Source organism: Mustela nivalis (genome assembly GCF_964662115.1).
Source record: "Mustela nivalis genome assembly, chromosome: 5".
In the NCBI taxonomy this organism is placed as follows: domain Eukaryota; kingdom Metazoa; phylum Chordata; class Mammalia; order Carnivora; family Mustelidae; genus Mustela; species Mustela nivalis.
Genome location: NC_139024.1, coordinates 145,923,233 through 145,940,779, shown reverse-complemented (window position 1 = coordinate 145,940,779; position 17,547 = coordinate 145,923,233). Strand labels below are relative to the sequence as shown.

The 17,547-nt window shown below is 43.0% G+C and overlaps 1 protein-coding gene across 1 annotated transcript in view; it reads left to right on the top strand.

The window, feature by feature from the left end:
* Positions 1-17,547, top strand: part of LOC309865462 (uncharacterized protein) — a 366,810-nt gene that overhangs the window by 176,041 nt on the left and 173,222 nt on the right. Inside the window, exon 5 of the mRNA XM_082731848.1 lies at positions 9,261-9,551. Coding sequence (XP_082587974.1) covers positions 9,261-9,359 — 99 coding nt within the window. The 3' untranslated portion in view covers positions 9,360-9,551. Of the gene's footprint in view, positions 1-9,260 lie in introns of the transcript that reaches the window.

Genomic DNA, 17,547 nt, shown 5'->3' with positions numbered 1-17,547 from the left:
TGTGACTGCCTCTTGATTGGTCCCAACTTAGAGCTGGGTGGGGAAGGAATTGGGGACAGAATTGGGACAGGAATATTATTTATTTGCTCCTCCCAAACCCCAGTAATGATCCTATGACTCTACCACGAAGAAATCAGGAGTTTTACTCAAACCCCAGCCATCTGGAGGACTCTTAAGCCACGGAACGATTTTGGAGAGAGATTCTACTTCACAGGGCGAAGGGGTGACTGGGATAGAAACTTGTATGTGGGAAGGAAGAGCCCTACACTATTTAAACGAATGAATGAAACGGTTTGTGGGCAACAAGTTACAGATTAAACTCAAGTCACCTGAGGCAAGAGAAGAAATGGATTTTCCGTTTTCATCTATCAGATGGGCAAAGACCAGAAGGTTTAATAATCCACTGTGTTGGAGAGGGTAAGGGAAAATAAACAATCTCATTTGTGGCTGGTAGGCATGTACTTTGTTAAAATAATCTGTGGAAGGGGCACCTGGGTGGCTCAGTTGGTTAAGCATCCCACTCTTGATTTCGGCTCAGGTCATGATCTCAGGGTTGAGCCTTCCGAGGGCTCTGTTCTCAGCACAGTCTGTTCAGTCTGTTCGTCCCTCTCCCCGTCCTTTAGCTTCTCTCCCTCTCTCTTTCTCAAAAAAAAAAAAAAAAAAAAAAAAATCTTTGGAAGGCAATTTAGGAGTATCGATTAAAAATACGTGGGCACATGACTTTTGACCCAGCCATTCTGTTTCTAGAAATCTGTACTGTGGATCTACAAACATGCACAATGACTGAGTATTCATTGTCACATCATATACAATAGGACACATTTAGATATTTTCTGATTGTCCAACAGAAAGGAGGGTGCATCCTAATGGGTTATTTTTAGCTGTAAGGAAAGAGGAGCACACGCCTTATATACCAGTATGGGACAGTTTCCCATACTGACAAATGGAAACAATCAAAGTTCACAACATTGAGTTCGTTATGCTATCATTTAAAAAAAGAGAGCGAGACAAAACGTATTTGCTTGTAGTGCTTTTATCTAGAAATACACAATAGAAGCTGATAACATTGTTTGCCTCTGGGAAGGGGAGCCAGATGGCTGGGAGAACAAGGTTAGGAGGGAGACTTCCCTTTAAACCATTTGTACCTTTTAAATTTTAAACAATGCGAATATTTAATATTTAAATTGTTTCATTAAATTACAAGTCACCCACTCTCGCACACACATATACACTTTGGTTTTTGTTTTAATTGAAAGGAAAACATTTTCAGGTGCTGGGAAGAAACCAGGCATTAGTTTAGATAACAGTCTCTGGAGGACTGAGGAAGTACGCATTAAAGCAGGCTTAAAGGGATAATTCGGTAGCAGGGTGGACGGTATGCAGGCTCTGAGCTGAAAGTAGATTTGCTTTCTGTGTGATTGTGGGCAAGTTATCTCTCTAAGCTTCAGTTTTCCCTTAAAGCAGGGATAAGACCAGTATCTGACTCACAGGATTGCTGTGCAGACAGCCCGAGAGAATGTGGGTATAACCTGTGTAAAGGTGGGTTCCCATGTGGTCCTGTCTTCACTTTGAATCACATTCAAAAGAGAAAAACAAGTTAACAGAGATGCTTAATCAAAAGCAATTCAAGTGTTTACGGTAGTCTCTTAAGAACATTCCAAGAGGGTAATGTATGCCTAAGAAATAGCTATACTTAAAAAAATTTCTCTGCCTTCAATTTGTCCAGCCCTCACTTTCAACACAGAGTAGCTGTGCTTGAAAATTTCTCCTTATTCCACTCTCAACTGCCAAGTAAAACTTCTCGTACTCACTCTGCCGTGTTTTCTTGGAGCCATTCTTTTTTTAATGCCAGGAGTTCTCTTCATTTCAAATATAAATCTTCTTGCCTCTCAGGCTTACAGTATTTTCCCGCAATCTGTGGATTAAGGCCCATGAGCCGACAATATGGGGAAGTGCCAAGTAAACCAAACCAGAATTTTACTAGTGGAAGTGGGGGTGGAGAGACCTAGAAAGGGATGGAAAACAGGCTTTAAAAATATTCTTATATTAATAATTTTTGCCCCCATTACACATGTAAGGAATTTATAAAATTGCCTGGCATATTATAAGCACTCAATAAATTTTGGCTATTAAAATTATTCATACTAACCACTTTTCCACAACCTGATAATACTCACGTTAACATTGACAGAGAGTCTGTTATGTGTCAAGCACTCTTCTAGCATTGTACATGTATTCATGCCCGTAAGCTTTACAACAACACTGTAAACATAGGTCTTTCCATAACCCTTATTTTATAGATGACCTCTAGAGAGGTTTCGTAACATGGAGTGACAAGGTAGGAAGGGGGAGTGTCAGTACTTGAAGCCAAGCTGCCTGACTCTAGTCTCCTGTTGGCCGCCATGTTGGATTACCTCTAAGTCACGTTTTCTATATAATGTACTTATCAGGGACCAAGCCAATTTGACTCTTCTGTCTTGGATGTTTTCTCAGGGTACCCCTCTTCTACTTTCCATAGTCCCTGGGGGTCCCAAGTGAGATATGGGCAAATAATAAGGGTGGTGGGCCTCCGTAAGTTTCTGGGAAGACAATTACTCTTGGATATTGAAGGTTTCTGGCTCTGGACCAGAGAAAGCCCCCTGCCAGTGAATTCTTAACGAACATGTTTGATGGTTGTCTTCATTGCCTCCCTACTTACCTATGTACTAAGGAAAATAATTCCAATGCTAACTAGATCACTAAATGCCCATAACAATTCAGCTTATTCTGGGGGATGTCCCGGAATATTTGCTTCCCAGCTGCTAGTGCAACAAGAACTGTAGTCTTGACATATCCATGTATTTTCATTCCTTGCTATCAGGCTGTCCTGGCATTGAATCTATCAATTCAGGGGAAGGAGGAGACCACCCAGAATAAAGAATCTTGGCTTAGCTGTGGGTTTCGTGTTAGAATTGTTATGTGAAAAGTGAGAGAGTCTTCAAATCAATGCTTTGCTGCGAGAGAAAAGTGTTTCCCAAATTCCAAAAAGCTTCCATCTGTATATCAAGAGTAAAACTTGGAGGCCTGAGATAGTGTTATTATTTTGAGCCATGATGGAGGAAAGAGAGAATATGATATAAGGAAAGTTTCTATACTGCTGGAAATAGAAAACCCTTTTGGTTCAGGGAGGTAGAGTTGAAAGGAAGAGAGAGAGAGAAGTCTTAATTTCTTCCTCAGAATTCAAATCTCTTGGCAAAGTGGGCGCTGTCGGAAGTCCAGAAGCGGTAGGTAGTAAACTCATCCTGAATAAGCTGAGGGTGAGTCAACATGAAGGGAGCTGGACTCCCTCTCCATGTTCTGAATTTGAAGGGAGGTCACCTCGCATGGTGCTGCTGGCTCAGGTGGGGCAGCCCTACTCAGAAGGCGGCAGTGTGATGTGTTAGCCAACATGCTGCAGCTCCATGCTCTGCCCCATGCTGCTGCCACAGTGTGCTTCAGTGGCAGGTGTGGATGAAGCCGAGGGACAGGTTGGTGAGTTTCACCATGGTGAAGGGCCAAGTTGTGCTGAAGAGGAGGGTTGGAAAGGTGATTGCAAATTGTGTCCTCCTCCCTGCCCCAATTCATATGTTGAAGTCCTAACTCTAGCTACCTGTGGAATATGACCTTATTTGGAGATAGGATCTTGAAATTAAATGGGTGGGCCCTAATCCAATATGGCTGATGTCCTTGTAAGAGGAGATTAGGACACAGACACGCACAGATGGATGGATGATGTGAGAACACAGCGAGAAGGTGGCCATCTACCATCCAAGGACTCGGGAGGAACCAACCGTGCTGACACATTGACCTTGGACTTGTAGCCTTCAGAACTAAAAATACATGTGGGAAAATAGGATTTCTGTTGTTTAAGCCACGCAGTTGGTGTTATTTTGTTAATGGCAGCTCCAGCCAACTAAGACAGCAATATGGATTGTTAAACATTTAGGATAAAACTAATAATCCCAGAGGTCCAGAAGCAAGTTATAGGCATAGTGTAGATCTGAAACCAAGGGAGCAAAATGGGATGGTAGAGAGGCTGGGAGTGCCAGATAAGAGCCCAGGTAGGGCTAGGAGGTGGCTCTAACACATGCTACTCAATTGACTTTTTAGTGAAGTTGCAAGTTCTTCTCCATGATTTCCCCAAACCAATCCAGTGCCAGGAGACCATATAAATCGCTCCTAATTTTCCTAACTTTTCCTCCTATCCATGGAGAGTAAGGATACATAGCAGGCAAAAATAGAGTGACACTGAGTTTATTAGTTGTATTCTCTGGGTCCCTATCAAGGGAGGAGGTGTTGGCAGGTGCTGGTGTTCGGCTGGGGAGGGCAGATGGAATGATGGCAGAGGAAGACCCAAATATCTTTATAGACAGTCTTGTTTTCATCTCTTCCTGAGAGGGCAGTTGCTGTGGTCTCTTAGCACCATGACAGATAGTCCCAGACTCACAACACAATGTGATTTATTATATCCATAAATCACAGAGCTAAATGTTATGATTAAATCTCATATTTACAGCTACGAAGTCAAAAGGGGTGGTAATCATTTTTAATGTAAGACTGTGGTTCCTGTGTCAACAATGTATGATTCTGCACAGCCTGGGTCTGGTATGAATGCAGTAGGAAAGTTGAACCTGCACCCACATATCACCCAACGAGACCCGGCTGGGACATGATGAGGCGCAGAGAATGTCCCAGTCACCTTAGCACTTTTCCCCACTGTCCCCACTTCAAGTTGGGAACCATACAGTTAAAGTAAGTATTACGGTTGTACAGGGAATGTGGAATTGGATGAGTTATTTGCCAAGAAGGTCGTTCTTACTTTGTTCCAGAAGAAATGACATCTTGAGACATCATTAATTAAAACTTCATCTGTTTTGCCACGATCCCTCTCTTCTGTTTCTTCCCCTTCCCTGTCACATCAGCAATTAGTTCAAACAGGCTGCTGTGATGATGCTGCCATTAATTAATTTCTCTTCACATCAATAGAGACCGGTGGCTAGTGGGGCGTATTAAAAATCAAGAAGACCCCACACATAAGCATTCCATCTGTCCCTGATGCACTGGGTTTCCCTTCAGCCACATTTAGTGTTCACTCTCATGGAAGATGGTGGGCTGACAACCTTGTAAAACTACATCTTTTTTTCTTTGAGTAGCTACAGTATGCGTTTTGTTGTTGTTGTTGTTGTTGTTTAAATAATGGAATCTCAATTTGGTTCCCGAGACCCACACGGTATTCTACTCCCACTTCTAATCTGTGCGAGTGGCTGTGTGAACATAAATATATTGCATTAGGAGCCCTGTGGGGAAAGGACCAGGATCAGACCCACAACTTACTTTTCCCCCCTGAAGGGCTCAGGTCAACTTGACAAAGTCCTTAGGGAACGGGGCTGAGCTATGCTAGTACTGAGCTAGATCAGCAGTGGAGGCAAGAAAGGGGAGCTCAGAGGAGCTCAGAGGGTCCCAGCCTTCCTAGGGTCCCTGACCCTGGAAATTAATATTTGAAACAAGGTGTCAAATGATTTGGGCTTGGTTGTCTGACACAGACTATGTGAATAGTAAGGATTTAGGGAAGGCAAGAGGCCCAGGAGCCTGAGTTAGGCAAGAAGACTTAGGGATATCAACAGTGAACTTGGCCGCCAAGAGATAAAATCCATCCTCTTGGGTTCATTTGTGAGAGTGAATATGCTGAGCTATTTTTCCCCCCATTCTAAGCCTGAACTGTTGGGTAAGGTTCATACTTCCTTAGGGAATAATCAAGGGCATTGGTTATATCATTTGGCTAAATGGCAGCAAGATATGATCGAATCTTCTGTGTAGGGTGACAGAATTTAATTCCATGTTCTGAGCGAAGCATCATGATGACTCTTGCATCTAATGAACACTTACTCCCCTCCCCCACCCCGCCTCATGCAAATGTCTTTAAATGGACATCTACTGGTTACTTCTCATTTAGCTCTCTGACAGGGAGAGGAAGAGTAATAGTATTCCCCTTACCGCTGGGGCTGAGGTTTAGAAAGAATCTGCTGAACGAGGGAAAAGAAACATTTGTTTTCCAAAGGTGAGAAAACCCAGGACAACAAGAAGAATCCTGAAACGTAAAACTTATTTTCCTCTTAGTGTAGTAATTAAGGTGTTCTTTGTAGGAAACTTACAAAACTCAAACATGTATAGAGAAGAAAATAAGAACCATCCGTACTTTCACAGCCAGGGTATCTGTATTATCAGAGTGGATTTCCTCCATTTATCCATACAATACGAAACTATCAAAAATATTTCTCTAAAATTGGATTGTGGTATGTTTGTACTTTTGTATTTCACTTTTTTTTTGGAACATTATATCAGAAATATAATGGTAAAAATTTTTTAGCACTGCCTCCCTCTCTGGCTTACCTCTCCCCTTGGGTACATAGTAGGATCGCATTCCCCCCTCCCACTGTTGTAGGTAGGTGGAGCCACGTGACTGGTTCTGGCCAATGGGCTGTCATCCTAAGTGAGGTGCCTCGCTTCTGGGTTCAAAGTGCCTCGCGGGATGACCTTGCCTTCTCTTTCCAGCCTGAGAGGTTGGTCTTAATGTCATCTGAGCGTTTGGGGCTCCAGGTGAGTGCATGGAGGGAGCCCCCACCAACCCCTCTGGCCTAATCCCATCTGGATGTGGAGTGTGAACGAGGGAAGTGCTTAAAACCACTGAGTTTTTAAAAAGCTGTTACTGCAGGATGACCCAGCCTGTCTCAATGAAGACCCCATTTTCTCATGTCAGGAATTCTCTTGAAAACTGGATTTCTAGTGACGACAGTAATTTTTGCGTTAGATCCATATTCTAAATTTTATTCAGTCATCCCCTATTGTCAGGCATATATTTGTTTCACACTTTTTTTTTTTTTTAATAGCACAGCTGTGAAAACTCTTAAGTGCTTATCTGATGTATTCTCACGAGAAATTTTTATAAATGGACTAGTTAGGTCAGAAAAATATGAATGTTTTCAAGGCTGTGGATACAAATTGACAAAATTCTCTCCAGAGACTTTTTTTTTTTTTTTTTTTTTTTTTTTTTTTTGCGTTTACACCTCCTTTGGCAGCCCAGGAGAGTGCCCCCTTTCAATGCACCATTGCCAAAACTGTGCCTTATAAGTTTAAGTACTTTTAAATTTTTTGCGCAATTTTAAACAAAGCAATTGCCATGGATTTGAATAACAATGAGTTGGAGCTGTCTTGAAATGCCCTTTTGCCTACTTGTATGTTTGTGAATGCTATGAAGGGTAGCCTGACCTACTGGGGCTCTTTTCTGTCTTTTTCCTGTTGATTTATAACTACTTTACAGCCTAACTCTTAAGATTCTTGTTGATTTAAATATTTTGATATTTTATATAGTTCCAGGGAGCACAATGAGACAGGTTTGTATGGGATAGATGTTCCCTAAGGAGAGTTAATTATAGCCTTCAGAATGAGGGAAGAAAGAAGAAAAGCCTCTGAGGCGTGCCTGTCCGTCAGGGATGCTCTCTGAAAAGCCATCCGGCATGGGGGAAGAAGGGAGGGGTCTGCCTAGTGCTCTGCGGTGACTCGGGGACACCAAGGGAGAGTGAGCCGTGCAGCAGCATGTCCTGGTGTTGCCAGACACAGATGTCACCCGACCTGACATGAACCCCAGCATTCGAGAATGTTCTAGGTTTCCACAGGCAAGGCTCTCAAACACCTTAGTGGGGGGATCACGGGATGGCAGGGCATTCTCCTAGAACAAGTCTGTATCGGTGAAGAGCTTCCGTTGAGCGGAGGAGGTGGGACGTGCACAGGAGTTGACTGTCCTGTGTCCCAGGATAGAAAAAGTGCAGGTGACGTACAGCGCCTGCAGGGGTTGGGGGTGGGGGTGGCGTGGGGGGTGGGTGGTTGTGGGAGTGGTTTGCTCCTACCTGGGGGGCAGGTGGGAGGGAATGAGGGCACCTGGACGGTGGTATTTGGCCCGGTCATGCAAGCTGGTAGAGATTAGGTATTCTGAGACATACATATACTAAATATGGAGCATTATTTAAAAAAAAAAATGATTCCACGTTTATCTGACATCCAAATTGAACCCTGCATCCTGTGTTTGCTGTCATGCTAGAGGCAGATGGGGGTGATGGCTTTCGGGGGGCCCCCATCACTTTGGCCTCTTGAGGATGGGAGGAAAGTGGGAATGGTCTTCTGGGATGTGGGGTCCAGCGCGGGACCCCGGATGCTAGGTCTAAGGGCTGCAGTGCTTAGAGATGTTACGGGGATTAAAAATTAGAGAACAAATGTAAAGTCACTTGGTAAATGTTGCTGAAGTGACTTGGTAAGTTGTTATGATTGTGAATCCCTCTTGGGTGTGGCGAGTGGTAAATTTACCTTAGCACCATAAAAAAGTCAATCAGTTGGCCCATGGGCTACACAGAAAATTATTCAAAATAATTTTTTTCATTCTTTTTTTTTTTAATTTTAAGATTTTATTTATTTATTTGAGAGAGAGAGCGAGAATGGGAGAGAGAGAGCATGGGAGGGGAGAGGTCCGAGGGAGAAGAAGGCTCCCTGCTGAGCTGGGAACCCGATGCGGGACTCGATCCTAGGACTCCAGGATCATGACCTGAGCCGAAAGGTGTTGCTTAACCAACTGAGCAGCCACGGAGGCCCCCCCCCCCGTTCTTGAAGACATATTGGGATACTTTGTATATAGATGCCTTTCAGAGTTCTTACACTTTTGCTAACTTGATTGATTGATTGAGTTTTGGTCCCATACTGCAGGACTCTCAGCTTCCTTGGAAATCTAGGCCTCAGATTCCCTATTTCCATTGTCTGCATTCTGTTGTTGTATAATAAAGGAAGGAACAGGTTTCCTAGTGTCCTATATTCAAATTCTGGGTCCCCTGAAGGGCCTTTGTCAGCTTTTGTTTTACGGAACTCCACGAGCTTAATCTTTCTCAAATTGTTTCATGACTGTCTGTGGAGTTAGCATTATTCACTCCAGAAGGGCAGGGACCCTGTTTTGTTCTGCATTCCTTCAGCAGTCGGCTCTGAGGCCTGCAAGTTGCTGGTGTTTGTCATTCAACAAATACTTGATTGATTACGTGGATCACCAAAGGAGCCGAGTCCTTTCCCTGGGACCCCTGCTTCTGTTATCATGTAGGTTGACTGTATGTGGAATTTGTATAATGAATGTCTGAATTTTCAAATGTGCCAAGGCCTCCCCTACTTTCACATATTCCCTTAATTACCGAGCGTGTTCTACATACCAGGCACTGGGCTCGGCCCCGGGATACGAAGATAAACAGAAGTCCTCATCTTCAAGGAACTTGTCGTCAACCGGGGAGATGAAAATCCAGAGAATTAAGTGACAGTGAAATCGTGCTATCGGGGAAGAATGGGCCGGCTTTGTAAAAACACCTGAACATACGAGGCAGATGAATCACTTGGCCTTCTTCAGACAGATACCCCTTTAATATACGCTCAATGTATAATCTGTGCGGATGTAGAGAAAAGAATTCTCTAGTAATAAAAACTGTTTAGCTTTTTTTTTTTTTGTTCAAAATCAGAGATTTGTGACAGACATGGAATGTATCAGAACAGTTTAACTTTTTTTGGAACTACAGTTTTTGAAACCAGGCAACTTTTTTGGGGAGGCCTACTAAAGTAGTTAGGATTTATATAACAATATGACCCACCTACTCTGGGTAAAGATCACCCTGCCACACACTGCTTGGTTTCAGAGGTTTTTTTGTTTTTTTGCAAGTTCCGACTATGACTTAAGGCAAGTGTCTCAGAAATGGCTTCTGTTTGTTTAGAGCAATTTGTCATGTCCAGGACAAAAGCGCTCAGGAGTGATAAGCTTGTGGAGACGTGGAATGGTTCCATTTTGGATCGCTATTTACTTCCATCCTCGTTAATTCATATTTCACCGGTTACCTGAAGAGATGCCTGTGGAACCTTAGGTAACCAGTGATGTTCTAGCAACCCAAGTTTGTTGGTGTCTCGGGCTGATGTCCGACGGCTCTGCTCTTCGGGCTGACTGTAGGAGTAGATGTCCCAATGTCAGTCCATGGGGACACAGGGACGTTTCCTCGGGAGAGCAAGTATTGGGGCCCCAACTTGAAAGCTAAATTAAAACTTTACTGAAGCACCAAGAGAGGTGGAGGGGGAGAGACTGTATTCTGGGTTAGGGAATCACATGTGAGAAGACAGGGAAGATGGAGGTGTGTCTGGATCACTCCCAGCAGCCCAGTGTTTCTAGACCATCAGGTGGTTCGAGGTGTTAGGAGACAAAGAAAAGGTGAATGGGAGCCAGAGCCAGACGACAGAAGGCCAAAGAGAGTAGTTTTCCCTTTCAGGCTCAGCCCCACAAAATGAGCTAAAAAAATTTTTTTTAACATAACCTACAAAAATTACCCCCCATTTCATTATGAAAATGAATCTATAGAAAAATTGAAAGAATTTAAAGACTAATACAGTGAATACCAGTATACCCGCCACGAATTTTAAATGAAGCTCTTGCTATATTTGCTTCATTCATTGTCTAAATGTAACCTACGGACCCTGGGGCCTATGGCACAATCTCAAGGCGTCCTTGAGGTTAAAGCAATTTTCATGATAATGCTAAAATGTTTCCTTCCTTCCTTCCTCCCTCCCTCCCTCCTTTCTCTCTCTTTCTTTCTTTCCTGTGTTGGTATTTGTGCTGATGTGGCACAATGAGAGTAGGGAAGACTCTAAAGACTCTGGTGTCTTGGCACGAACCAGGCCCTGGCACCCGCTATGCCAGTAGCCACGGTATTCTTCACTGCCACTTGCCATTGTATAAAAAAATGCGCCCTTCAGTCAAGAGTGTCCTTGAAACATTACAAGTGACTCATTTTATTACATCTCAATTCTTGAGTCCTCTCCTTTAGCATTTTGGGTGAGGACATGAGAAGCGTGCATAAAGCACTCTTGCTCTGATTCAACTGTGAGGACCACCTTGAGGGAAAGGACTTGCATGGTTGTTTGAGTTGCCAGCTGAACTAGCAGCCTTTTTCATGGACCACCAATGTTTATTTGCAAGAAGGACTGTATTCCTAGAGCTGCCTTTTTTTTTTTTTTAAAGATTTTATTTATTTACTTGACAGAGATCACAAGTAGGCAGAGAGGCAGGCAGAGAGAGACAGAGAGAGACAGAGAGGAGGAAGCAGACTCCCCACCAAGCAGACAGCCTGATGGGGGCTGGATCCCAGGACCCTGAGATCATGACCTGAGCCGCAGGCAGAGGCTTTAACCCACTGAGCCACCCAGGTGTCCCTCCTAGAGCTGTCTTAACAGATGATCTCAGTGTTGATGGCTTAAAGCAGCAGATCCTTATTTTCTCATCATTCTGGAGGCTGGAAGCCCAAAAACAAGGTGATGGCAGGTCTATGCTCTTTCCGGAGGCTCTGGTGGAGAACCTGCTCTTTGTCCCTTTTAGCTTCTGGTGGTGATGGCATTCGTCGCTTCGGCAGCATCACACCAGTCCCTGCCTCGTCTTCATGTCGCCCTCTCTCCTTCGTGTCTCTGTGTCTTCTCTCTTATAGGGACTCGTCACTGGGTAATCCAGCATCCATCCCCCTCTTCTCAAGCTCCTTAAGTAACATTCACAGGTTGCAGGGACTGGGGAGTGAACAGATCTTTGGTGCAGGGAAGGTATTTTTTCCTGTCTACCACAATGATTGACAGATAAACTATGGTTATTCAGATTTGGGTATTTGCCAAAACTTTTCTTGGAAATGAACAAAGAGAGCCTATTGCTTCAACGAAAGCAACTGATATTTTTGTTACCAATTAGAGAATTTGAGCTTTCAAATGAAAAGTAGAATTCTGGAAAACTCATATGTATTCACCGTTGTAAGCTTTACATTTTCTCAATACTTGAAAGCCAAGTTTTAATTTTTTTTTTTATGAGACTGGTGGTGAGACGAATGTATAGGATATATATATCACACACACACACACACACACACACACACACACATATCCCCTTTAATGAAATGTGTCAACATTTGGAAGTTCTACACAACTCCATGAACCAATACTTTCCAAATGGTCAGTGCTTGATGCTATAAAATTATCAGTAGATAAAGGGGCCATTCAAAGTACAAGACAGATCAATGAATTTTCATATAACAGAATCTGAAAAATTTATTGATAAATTTTCAGATTCTATCTTGCAACCAACTTTTAAGAAACTATCACTTTTCCAGTTTGGAACAGGATGAAAAAGCAAGGTCCACGATAATCTGAAAAGAATTATAATTCTTCTCCCTTAATCCAGGTAATGTCTAGATTTTCTTCTAATGCTTCAACCAAAACAACCTATCATAAAAGATTGAATGTAGGGACACCTGCATAGCTCAGTCGGTTAAGCGTCTGAGTCTGGGTTTCAACTCAGGTCATGATCTCAGGGTCCTGGGATCGAGTCCCACACTGGGCTCCTTGCTCAGCGGGGAGCCTGCTTCTTCCTCTGCCTGCTGCTTCCCCTGCTTATTCTCCCTCCCTCTCTCTCTCTCATAATTAAGTAAATAAAACCTTAAAGAAAAAAAATTGAATGCAGAAGCAGGAGAACCTAGCTGTCTTCTAGTCAGATAGACATTAAAGAAGATTTGCAAAAATCGAAAGCACCACCACTGTTCTTATTATTTTTTTGTTGTTTTGGCAAATAGAGTTGTTTTTCATAAAATATATATATTTTTGTGGTAACACATAATCATTTTTCAGAAATGATTAATATATATATATATATATACATATATATATATATGATATATATATATGTGTGTGTGTGTTTTTAGCCCCAGGGGTACAGGTCTATGAATCGTCAGGCTTATACACTTCACAGCAGTCACCATAGCACATACCCTCCCCAATGTCCATAACCCAACCACCCTCTCCCTACCCTACTTCCCACTGGCAACCCTCAGTTTGTTTTGTGATATTAGGAGTCTCTTTGATTACCAAATATTTAAATGTGTTTCTGATTTAATTTATCTTATGGGAAATGGGTAGATAAAACCCAGAAGATAAAAACTCCTTGGGTTCCTTACTAATTTTTTTTAAATTAATTTATTTATTTTCAGCATAACAGTATTCATTGTTTGAAGTGTGTAAAAGGGTCCTGAAACAAGGATGCTTGGGAGCTGCTGTTCTAGGAGGTTAAACAGAGGAGCGGAGGTTGAGGGTATAGGACTTGAAGGATTCTGAGTAAGGGTGAGGGAATTCCATATGTGCTAAAGGGCAGGGACAAGGAATGATGCGTAGAAAGGGCATAGCATATTGGGGGAAGGTCAAAGCAGGCTGGTTTGGCAGGAGCAAAGCATTATGGGTGTGATGCCATGGGAAACCCAAGGTGCAGGGTGGGGTGAGAGCAGGCCATGAAGGACTGCATCGGGAGGCAGTGGGAAAGCATTGAGGATTCTGCAAGTGGGGATGCCTACTGGACGGTGCTGCTCAGGAGGGGGACTTGAGGCAGAGCATCTGTCCCCAAATTGTTGTCATGGTTCAGGCTGGAAGCAATGAGGACCACACCCAAGTCAGTGGAGGAGAACTGAAAACGTAAAAGATTGAAAACACCGGGCAGACATTTTGCAGATACGCCCCCCCCCGCCGGTATCCATGATATACAATGATAAAATGAGTGAAAGCAAGGAGACAAAGATAAAGTCATTGTTATGTCCTACATAAAAGCAGTAACATGACATCTGAAGCTGTCTTTTCAACTGTCAGATGAAAAGATTTCCATTCATTCCCCGCCCTTCTGTCTTCTTTAATTTTACCGACTAATTTTGTTAAATGCAGATTGGTTTGTGAAATTCTTGGAGAGGACCAGAGTCCCCCTCTTTGGAATAATCAGCAAAATGTTATCCTTGATCACTCAGTGGCATTTACATCAGAATTTAGAAGTTATGCTCTGGTCTAGAGGGTTGGAAGAGCCAGGTCTGTTTACTGAAGGAGAAAGGAATTTTTTAGAAAAGAATGCACCCTGAAGGAAGAAAAGTGGGTTCCAATGCTTCCAGAAAAGTGGAGGCCACGTATTTGGTCTGGGGACATGACTGAGGACCATAGGATGGGCCTTGCCCCATCATTCTCCAATTTCCAGTTGATGGCTTGTGCCAAAGCCTTCTTGGTGACCAGCCACCTCCTAATTATATTCTGTCTGACAGACTGTACTTTCCTCAAAACTGTCTTATCTTTTGGCTCCCAGGCCATCACTTTCTCTTGGTTCTCTTGTTATCTCAGAGTATTTTTGATCTCCCTCCAGGATTCTTTCCTCTGGACCCCTTCATCTTTTGACGTTTCTCAGAATTCTGCCCTTGGTTTTCTTTCATCCTATATTCTCTTCCTAAGTGATTTCACCCACTTCATGCTATCACGACTAGAACATCAATTCCACGTGGGTTGAGGATTTCTCTTCCTCCCAGATGCATTCCCCGCCCCTAGCAGAGTACCCATCGTGTTGTGGGTGTTCATGAAATATTCAACGAAGGAATGAATCGCCATGCACAGGGAAAATCTAAATGTAACCCTAAGAAAACCTGGACACCTTGAGTCCAGTTTAATGTAGTGAACATTCAAAAGAAACCTACATTCGATTTGAGGAAAAAGCATTTGTAAGTGCAGATTGGCTGGAGCTATTCTGGAAGTCAATCTGGTAAATTTTAGTTGAAGTAAGTACCTGTACACACCAGGGCTCCAAACCTAATCATGTCCCTGGTTATGGAGTCTAGGAAGAAAAAAATCTCAATCTGGGTGCCTACAAGAACAGAAACGAGGATGTTTGTTCTAGCGTTATTTGTGGTAGAGAGCGTTGGAGGCAATCTAGGTGTCCTTCCTTGGGGAATGTGACATAAATGTGGCAGAAGAACAAAGGGGACACTGTGAAGCATCTGGAAACAAATACGTAAACACAGAGGCATGCATCAACCTTGAAAATGTCGTGCTATGGAATGAGGTAAGGAACAGAACAATATCTATTATTCAATGTCACTTATGGAAATTAAAAATATGTGCAGAGAGCCACAGGAGATAGTCTATGTCTGCAGCTGGTTCCTGGCTACATGGGTGTACACATGTGTATCAAGTCAACACGTTGTATCATTAAGGTATTGCCCTTTGCCAGACATGGTTGTATCTCAAAAAACAAAACAAAAAAACCAACCTATGCACACAAAATAAGATGCATTATATATGAACACTTATCAAAATGTAAGGCTACCCATCAGACACTTTAGAAAACTGCTTGTTGTGGGATGGATGGGAATACAAGGGAATGCATGAAATAGCTCATTTAAAAAAATCATGGGGTGCCTGGTTGGCTTAGCCTGTTGAGGGTTGGTCTCTTAATTTCGGCTCAGGTCAGGATCTCAGACTCGGGAGATGGAGCCTCATCTCTCTCTCCCTGTCCTTCCCCCTCTGCTGGCCTACGCATGTGCTCTCTCTCCCTCTAAACAAAACAAAACAAAACAAAACAAAAATGGGGCTTTGCATGAGCCAGTGACGATAATGTACTGTGAACTTACAAGTTTCCTCCATGTATCAGTCTATCTATAGAGTTGTCTACACTCGTGATGTTTCCTATGACACATCTATGTGAATGGTTCCCCAAATATTATTCAAAGTCTTCCTGGACCCCAATTCAACATCTCCAAATGCCTTGTAGGTGCCTTTGTCTGGGTGCTTCTGTTTTTGCATCTTCAGCACTAAACAGACCCCTTTAGCTTCCTTCAGAAATGACCTTTCCCAGCATATTGAAATCCTAGCGTCTAAAGGAATCTCTGTGCCTGTCCAGATGTTTTAGATTGGCGTTTGGGGTGAATAGCATTGGCCTTCCCTGGAGGCTTGTTAGAAATGCAGAGTCTGAGGAACCACCCCAGACTCACTGGCTCACAACTTTCATTTTAACAAGGTCCCAAGAGATTCATGTGCACGTTCAAGTTTGAGAAGCACCTGCTGTATTTCTTGTTTATTTTGTTAGTTTTGCCCAGATGGTTGGGTAGAAATAAGTGGAGGCCCCTTCCAGGAGTACCCAAGTGAGGTTAAAAACATGCTCCCTTCACTCTTTGTGAGAGTCTGTCTGTCTGTCTGTCTGTCTTGCCAGGGTCTGTTCAATGGAGGGGAAGGCATCCCGAGTTCTAGCCTCTTCTTTGCTGAGTGACCTTGAAGGGGCCAATCTTCATTATGCATTTCAACAGCACTCTGTATTAGCAAAGCACTCCACCATCAATTTATTAGTGATTCTCTCTCAAAGTCTTTGCATCATCTTTCCAAGCAATAAATCGTGGTGGATTTTCTTTGTAAGCCATAAGTGGTTATGCATTGTAAACAAATGGGTTGAAAGGTAACATAGCAGAAGCGTGTTTCATCAATTTCCCTTCATCCACCGTCCATGCATCACTTAAGGAAGAACCAAGTGCTCTCTGGCTGAATTGTGTATCTAGAACATAACCCTAAACAGAGAAGTACTTTATGTTACACAATAGAAACCATTAGGCTAATAACTCTGGGTGGGTTTGACAAGGTGGTCTATCAGTCCCATGAAACTGGAATAACGGAAGTCCAGCCTCAAGAAAATTAAGCTAATGCCTCCCGACCTCTGACTGTACGCTTATCACTGCTGAGCTACTGTGTCTGCACAGAGAGGAGGTGTTTTCTGCATTATTTGGAAGCTGCCTCAGTTAGAGCTGGACATCAAACAAAATCATGTGTATGTCGTCTGATTTTTCTCCTGTGTAAACTGATTCTTTTTATTTATTTTTATTTTTTAAATTTTTTATTTATTTTTTTTTTTTGGGTAAACTGATTCTTGTAGCAGGTTCCTCCTTGCTCAGAGTGAGAGCAGAGGGCAACTGTAAAATGCCCTCTCCATCTGCATGCATCTGGATTCTCTCGAAACTCTACATCTCTCTGTCTTGCTTTTCTGCATTTCTATGCCTGGTACTTTGGCTTCATGTTTCAAACTTCCTCTTGAGTCCAGAGACTTCCTTTTTCAGAGAGACAGGCTGCAGTTCCCTATCGCTTTATATCCACAGCCTCATAAGAGCCTCCCCTCCGCCCATACACAGACCGGGCCTCCCTTTACTCCCCAGCCCCAGGTGGACACCACAACCAGTCCTGACTCGACCTCTCTCCCAGCAAGGTCGGATGTCCCCTCTTCATGCACGTCATGGTCAGACCTCTTAGGTGCACCCAAGATAAGAAACAAAATGTGCAGACTTCTGATTTCAGGGCCAACTCGTCAATTTCTGGGATGGCAATGCTCTGAAAATCAATGTTTTGATTATGTTTGATTATATTTCCCAGAATAAGATGATTTCTAGACAGAATAAAGAAGCAGCAACTGCTGACCCACTGAGAAACCTACATATTTATCATTAAAAAAAAAAAAAAAGAGTCAGCTGTGATACAGGTGAGAAAGCAAGTTTCAGTGTCTAATACAACTGGGCAGAGGGTGGCTGAGAAAAAGAAGAGCGTGAGTGAGACAGAGCCAGGCATCCAAGAACCTGCTGACCCCACCAGAATTTCCTGAGCACG